This window comes from Cylas formicarius, unplaced genomic scaffold (assembly GCF_029955315.1).
Source record: "Cylas formicarius isolate icCylForm1 unplaced genomic scaffold, icCylForm1.1 PGA_scaffold_1__22_contigs__length_36826433, whole genome shotgun sequence".
NCBI lineage: Eukaryota > Metazoa > Arthropoda > Insecta > Coleoptera > Brentidae > Cylas > Cylas formicarius.
Genome location: NW_026844264.1, coordinates 35,786,396 through 35,794,190, shown reverse-complemented (window position 1 = coordinate 35,794,190; position 7,795 = coordinate 35,786,396). Strand labels below are relative to the sequence as shown.

At 39.6% G+C, this 7,795-nt stretch overlaps 1 protein-coding gene across 1 annotated transcript; it reads left to right on the top strand.

Moving 5' to 3' along the window:
* The first annotated feature begins 6,226 nt into the window (after nt 1–6,226).
* On the top strand, nt 6,227–7,550 carry LOC132697181 (uncharacterized). Its single transcript, XM_060662476.1, has 2 exons — nt 6,227–7,441; nt 7,503–7,550. The coding sequence occupies exons 1-2, from the start codon at nt 6,227–6,229 to the stop codon at nt 7,548–7,550; spliced, it is 1,263 nt and encodes a 420-aa protein (XP_060518459.1).
* Nucleotides 7,551–7,795: the final 245 nt, after the last annotated feature.

The following is a 7,795-nucleotide window of genomic DNA, read 5'->3' as shown; positions in this document are numbered from 1 at the left end:
GCACTTTTTGGGTCCAATAGTTGCCGATTTCGATTAGATTCAAGTCAAACTCTGTTTTTTCGCCACTTCCTGTACCGAAATCTACTATAAAAGTAGTCACGTGCGGTTTGGAGCAAACGGCGGAAAATATTCCCTACGGCTCACGGTAACGATCATCGGAATTTCAAAAACCGAATATTATTTTATGTTTAATAGCGTGAAGAGTTGTAGCCTGACATAAAATCGACGATCAACGATCAAAACTGATTGGAAAATTTCATAACGTGTTCGCTGAACGAACAAAACGAAAAATCGAACAATTAAATAAAAATTATCGGCCTTTGTCGACGGTGCGGCAACGCACAATGCAATAAAAACCCCTCCCGCGACAATAAACATGAAATTAAAACGATTTTTTTGATGCGGGAATGCAGCGACAAGCAATACGCGGCGATTGATATATAAAAAACATAAAACAGTAACGAAAATGTACAGTTTCGAACAAAGCCCTGACTGATATGAATCCGACGAAAGTAATCGATCTCTTCGATGTATCCGTCGATACTTTGGAACACGCCGTTCGTGGTTTCTTTTCGTCGAATCGTGGGCCGATATCGGATTCCGTTTCACGTTTTGCATCGACTTTGCGAAAGAGCGCCGATCCAAATGTAATTGGGTCAGGACGACTTCGCGGAAAGGTCGATAATCCGTTACGAGATATTCGCGGGCTTAATTATTACCCTGCAGAACCCTAATTTAATCTGAATGAAAATCTCTCCATTATTCCCTCTCGAAAACAAAATCGTCATCGTTAGGCGGGCGCTTTGGCTCGCCGCCTTGCAATTGTTGTTTGAGCCCGAGATAATCTTAAGTATCAATCAGGCTAACGGAAAAAACCGCAACACCCCTAAAGCTCGACGATTATTCCTTGCTCGCGTTCTTACTTGAGAGACGGAAAGATGTAAATTAGCCGCGAGTAAAATTATTTCCCAACTTTTCCATTACAAAAGAAACGGCGACGGTCTCAAATCAAAATTTATCCACGTTAGGATAGTTTTGAGATATCCAGAAACCTGAAACGTTAACACTTCTGGACTCCTCCTATACGCCGGTTTTTGCAGACGTTTCGCCAGTCATCCTGCTGGCTTCTTCAGAGTTTGATCTCCTAAATTCTCTAAAATCCAATCCGGACACCGTAATCCCAAAAGCAGAAATGCTACGGTAGTCATGGACACAAATGAATACCAGGAAAAGATTCAAGATATTCTAACAGACGTATCATATCGTCAACTTAAAAAAGATCCTACGTCGTCTATGAATCACAACCTTAAATCTGTTACTAAGGCTTCTTGTCTATCAGACTCAAACTTTTTAAAATGCAACAAGAAATTTTGAAAAACTGCGACTTACTTTGGATTTTTTAACACTTAGTCTTAGTCTTAACGGTGTGGTGCGGTGTGTGGCTGTATTATCAATTAACAGAAATAGTTAGTCCCTTTCAGGATCGGAGGGAGAAAACTGTTTCCGTCTTCTCTGCTCGGTGGAAATCCGAAGTTATACGGATTTTAAGGTGGTCCTTTCCTCTGCCGCATAGATTTGTTGACACCGTTCGTGTCACAGTGAAGTAGTAGTCGATTTCTATCAGCGATCGGTCTCTTAGATCCTTTATTTCAAGTCAATACTAATACCAGATTTCGGGTGGTTCCGGGGAGGAACAAATAGGGCCGGAGACTCTTTCCGGATCGAGCCGCTTAAAATGGCGGAACTTACGAGGAAGCGCGGAAAACGGGGAACCTTGGGGGAATTGCCAGGCCGGTTTAACTTCGGCATGCGACGCATATATAAACTGTTTCGGCGTCGGGGACACGTTCCGCCACAAAAGCCATTTGAATGCTGATTCCGCTTTTACTGTCCCGTATTCCAGAAATGAAAACGAATTCGTAGCGGCGCCCCCGCCCCCGCCGCCGCTGCTCGTAATTAATTTCGTTTAACCGACATAACTTGTTAATCGCCGAAGTTTGTAATTGTTCGAAACAAGGTTTCGGCGAACTGGGGAGGTTGTTTTGCGGCAACAGGTCACAGAGTGCGGCCTTTTTGCAAGTTCGAGAGGCGTGTTGTTTATATTTATTTGATACGGATGCGTTTATTATCTCTGGGATCCCTTGGATGATCCCATTCAAAAGCAATTGGTCACTTTCTTATATCTATCAACACACCATACGTTGGGATATGTATCAAGGGTGATTTTTATCTCTCTTTCGCGTGTGCCTGCCCCAAAAGCTTAATTACTTTTGGAGTACTGTCCTTCCCGGAGTGGTAAGCATTGTTCTTGGCCCACTCAAGTTGCCGCCCTAAAAATCTATGACGGCATCTATGAATTTACGAACACCAATCACACAAAAGGCATAGAAATTGCCCCGAAACTCATTAGCAATGCGAACCCAACGAAATTTTCCGCAGTGTGGCGGTCCGTCTCCGAATCACAACGAATGGTGGAACGGTAAACTGCCGCAGATCACGAAACGCGGGATGAAATTCCATGATTGAACGGCCGGTTTTCGTGACATTTTGAACGTATAATCATTTGTTATAACGGAATTGAAAACGAAAACGACGGTCCGTACGTGGTTACGGAATTTCCGGGGATCGTCCGGGAATAAATTTAATCGGCGACGTTCGTTTATGTTATTCATAGCAAAATTGCATAGTAGGGCGCATTAATTCGCGTTTTGCGATTGTCTCGCGGGTCGTTGGATCGCATTCAACATCGAACGCCTCAAATCAATTACCAGAAAATGCAACGCGGTCTGCGCCATCCCGTCACGGCACCCGATCGCTTGTACTAGGAGTTTCGGACGTTCCTAAATGATTATTACACGTCGATAAATGTTTTTTTTTAATTTTTGGTTTTGGGGAAACTTTGAGGGGGATTCATCGTGGAAAAATAATGGTAGAAAGTCATGTAATAAATATTCCAAATCGTAATGTTTTCCGAGTTACAGCTTGTCAAAATTTACGTTTTAAACACTTATTATTAACGCATGATCTCAATTCTCAAACGGAACAAGCTGGGATTTTACACAGAGGGCCTGGTTTAGTAAAAGTCAAGTGTTTCAAAAATTTGTCACTAGAGGGCACTTTACCGGCAATTTAGAACAAACTGCCTTAAGCAGAATCACAAATCCTCGAAAATCGTTACTCTTTTCTCAAGTCGATAAATGTTATCGTTCGGCCACAAATCGATATTTTTATTCTCGCCACGAATACCCCACACTAATTTACAGAAAGGTGATACTGGACATCGCGCTATGCATCTCTGTAACGGAAAACCAAGTGGAAATGAAACCCAGCAATATTAACCTACACCAAGTTTTTCAAGACATTTAATATTTTCGAAAATAAGAAAATATTAATAATAAACGATCATTTTCTTATACACATAAAAAAAAATATGTCGAACACGAAAAAAATAGGCCTAACCTATTTCTAATGATTTCGCAATCGTCTATTATTTTTTGTCATAGATCATTGATATCTGATATAAGTGTTTCATACACTTTAAGTGCCCCCAAGAAATTTCATTAAGTTCTGTTAGGTAACATAACATTTACAAGCAAAATTCAAGCCGAGAATAAAAAAAATCGACCTCGAATCGAAATTTTTGGTATAATCTTCGTGAAAATAAATGTCGTTATTATACATGTAGTTTTGGATTGTTGATTGTGTGACACATGAGGAAGGGGTTTTAGTCAACTGTCTACTGTGATAACTTGCATTATCCATTATAATGACGCTATTAGGAGGAATGTTTGGGGTATCATAAGTGTCGAACCAGGTTTCATCCAAGTAAATAATTGGCCTTTGCTGTTCTCTGTAAGTCCAAATTTTTTCTAGATATTCCAATGGCCATTTCCGAATACTAAAAGATTCCATTAAAACTTGCCTTTTGTCAATTTTTTTAAATCTAAAACCCATGTGTTGAATAGACTTCCATAAGGTAGTTCTGCCACATTTAACACCGGTTTCATCTTTTTCGAGCCTCCTTATTAAGATACCTAATGTAGGCACGCTTTGTTCCTCGTATAACTGGTAAATTTTACGCCGTATTATATCTTGATCACTTTCATCTACACTCGAGAAAATATCAGCATCGCTTCTTTTTTTCCTCGCTGAAATGGGATTATTCAAAATTTTCCATACAGTTGATGTTGATGTCAATGTGGCCGTTTCTTCCTTCCTTCCTTAATCACAGTGTTTTCTACATTTGAGCTGGAGGGTCTCCTGAGATACACTAGATTCGCACATATTTTGCATAATTCGCACACGATTCAACACACGCTGTATTACACACGAAATAAGAATGATTACTAATAAATTTAAACTAAGTAGTATACCAAACCAATGAATATTAAACACAGGTAGGTATAAAATTATTTTCTATTACGGACCACGATTTTACCTGATTTTATATTCCGAAACTTTAGGTAATAATCTTGTTGCATTGTATGTTAATGACCACGCTTGGATAATCCCATTCAAAAGCAATTGGTCACTTTCTTATATCTATGAACAGACCATACCATGAATTTCCATAACCATTGCCACTGCTGCTTCAAAAAATATTTCGGCAACATCTGCAATGTGCTGCGAATAGAACATTTGCGATTAATATTAAAGGAGGAAATTACGTCCTTTCCAATTCGCCTCTTACTGCAACAGCTGACGATATATTCCTACCATCAACATTGCTTCATGTTACATACGAAGTAAAAAGTTTTTCTCAGCACAAACTGATATTTCCGGTGAAGAAAATCGATTTTACAGGTTTTTTGAAATCAGAAGATCTAAATTATCAAAAATATTGTAATCAAATTAATTTTATTTAATCGTTCCAATATTTCTTTTTTATCGCCCCCGACGAAGCATATAGAATAACTTCTTCAAGACTCGCCCTTCGAATGATGATTTGCAATGACAAATTACATGCGCAGAACGCATTTTATCAGTGTTTCCCGTACCGACAAATACAACAGGTCCGAACATGTTGCTTTACCCAGTTTAAACGCTGGCATTATGTGAAACTGTTCAGCAAAACTCCATTTTTAATCAAGTAGAAGTTTTTAACTATTAATTATCGTTATTTTTAATACGTATCGTCTTCGCATCCGAATGTAAAATACACGCCACTGACTTTAATCGATTTTAGATGCCGCCGGGCATGCCCGCTCTAGGGTGCTCTGTGCATTTTTCTCCATTCTTCTCTGTGGCAGGGCTAAATTTTAAAACACTACGTGTCCCGATTCGCGTAGCTGATATATAAGCTCCATGCAGTAACTCTAACGTCCGTTTTACTGGAATCTACGTGGAAAGCGCGCCATAGTGGCGGACGCGATCTTAAAACAATGGCTCCGTAAATAAAAGTAATTGTTTATTGCTGTTATTATTTTTACGGAAACGCGGGGGGTGGGGGTGGGGGGCAGCGGCGCCAACAAGATGTAAATTAGCTCCGTACACTTAATGGACGTGCAAACCATACGAGAAAAATTCCGTTATTATTAAAGAACTGCTTAGCAATGAAAAATATACTAAAAGCACTTAATTTCTTGTCTATAAAACAAAAAGTAATGTTTAATGTCTACGAATTTATTATTAAAATTCGACGGCAGTGTGTTTCTAATTATATTTGTGAAAAAGTCACCTATTTGAGAAACATTCATTGTTACAATACAAGAAATTGTGGCAATTTTATGCTTCGCTCTTAGTTTTTGTCTACAATTTTATATGTAAAATAACTATTTTGTTTTTTTTATGTGGCATAATAATAAATATTATTGTTTATCGCGTTATCGGTTAAAAAGTCAGTCACCTGGAACGTTCGCGGACTGCTAGAAGCCGGAAAGTTCGCCATAGTAGAGAAAGAAATAAGCAGTCATAGCATAGTGGGCTTAGCAGAAACGCATTGGAAGGGCTCAGGACACTTCATATCCAGAAACAATAACATCGTTTTTTATTCAGGCAACGAGGACACATCTAGAAACGGCGTGGCCATAGTAGTAAACAGGACACTTGAAAACTCCATAACAGAATACAGAGCAATCAATGATAGAATCATCTTGATCAGATTTAACGCGCGTCCTGTGAAGCTGAATATTATACAAGTGTATTTTCCAACCAGCGAAGCGAGGTAGAAGAATGCTACGCCCAATTAGAACAGCTACTAGAGACTCTACCAAATCGAGAAATCACGATGCTAATAGGCGACTATAATGCCAAAGTTGGAAGAGAACCTGGAGATGAACATCTAAACAAAATTATCGGCAAATACGGTCTGGGAAAAAGAAATGTTAGAGGAGAAAGACTGCTGCAATTCTGCACTGAGAACAACTTTTTCATCACAAACACGGGGTACGAACATCATTCAAGACGACTATACACCTGGACCTCACCTGGAGGCCTACATAAAAACCAGATAGACTACATCCTAGTAAAATCCAGATGGAGGACTTCAGTAAGGAATACCAGGACTTACCCAGGAAAGGACTGTCACAGTGACCATCAGTTTCTCGCAGCAGAGCTCCGCATAAAATTAAGCAGATCGCAGCCTAATAAAACCTTTAGGAATTGGTCGGGCCTTAAACATAATGAAAATTTCAGATCAAAGGCTAAAGCAGAAATCTCCAAAATAAATTCACATACGCAATCAGACGATGACTCTAACTCATTGTGGAACAAAACAAAAACTGCACTGCTAAAAGTGGCATTACAAACTGAAGCTTCTGTGAAACAGAGGAGGAAAGCATGGATTGCAGAAGAAACCTGGAAGAAGATTGAATCGCTGAAACAACTCAAGGCCACGGGCTTACACAGACATGAAGATAGAGAACAATATAGCAGGCTCAACCAAGATATCAAACACCAGTGTAGAAAAGACAAAAACAAGTACCTAAACGATATATGCGCCGAAGCTGAGCAACATTCGCACAACAACGAATCAAAAGACCTGTTTAACAAAATCAAGCACATTACACGCACGTTCAACTCAAAATCCTGGGCGATAAGATCCGAAGCTGGTAAATTAATAACAGACAAAGCAGAGATAAAGGAAAGATGGAAGAACTACTGCGAAAAATTAATGGAAGACACTGGAAACTCAAACAATGACACAGAAAAAAGCACATACAATGGAAAAGAACCTCCCATACTGAAAGAAGAAGTAAGGACAGCAATTACCAAGCTGAAGTCCAACAAGTCGCCTGGAGAGGATGGCATTGTTGCTGAAATGCTAACTGCACTTGAGGAAACAGGAGTGGAATTGTTTCATAGGATCTGTCAAATGATATGGGACACCGATATTTGGCCCGATGATTGGACGAAATCGGTCTATGTGCCAATACACAAGAAGGGACCGAAGGACATCTGCGATAATTATAGGACAATAGCTCTAATCTCACACGCTAGCAAGGTTATGTTACACATAATATCAGAACGTATAAAGCCTTTCCTACTTCCACAACTACCACCAGAGCAAGCCGGCTTTGTCCCGGGACGCGGAACTAGAGAGCAGATACTAAACCTTCGACAAATAATTGAAAAGTCAAGAGAATTCAATGTGCCTACCTACTTATGCTTCATAGATTACTCTAAAGCTTTTGATTGTGTACGATGGCAAAACTTATGGACGATTCTAAATGAAATGGGCACACCTGGCCATCTAATATCGTTAATTCAAAGGTTATACGACAACAATACAGCCTATGTCAGAGTAGATGGAGAACTAACCAACCCATTTAGAGTGGGTAAAGGGGTCAGACAGGGC

Excerpts from the sequence above, each read along its gene's own strand:
- LOC132697181 (XM_060662476.1), top strand. The coding sequence starts at position 6,227 with ATGCTAATAGGCGACTATAATGCCAAAGTTGGAAGAGAACCTGGAGAT. Across the intron at positions 7,442-7,502 it reads TAATCTCACACGCTAGCAAG|AGCAAGCCGGCTTTGTCCCG; the intron begins GTTATGTTACAC and ends AACTACCACCAG.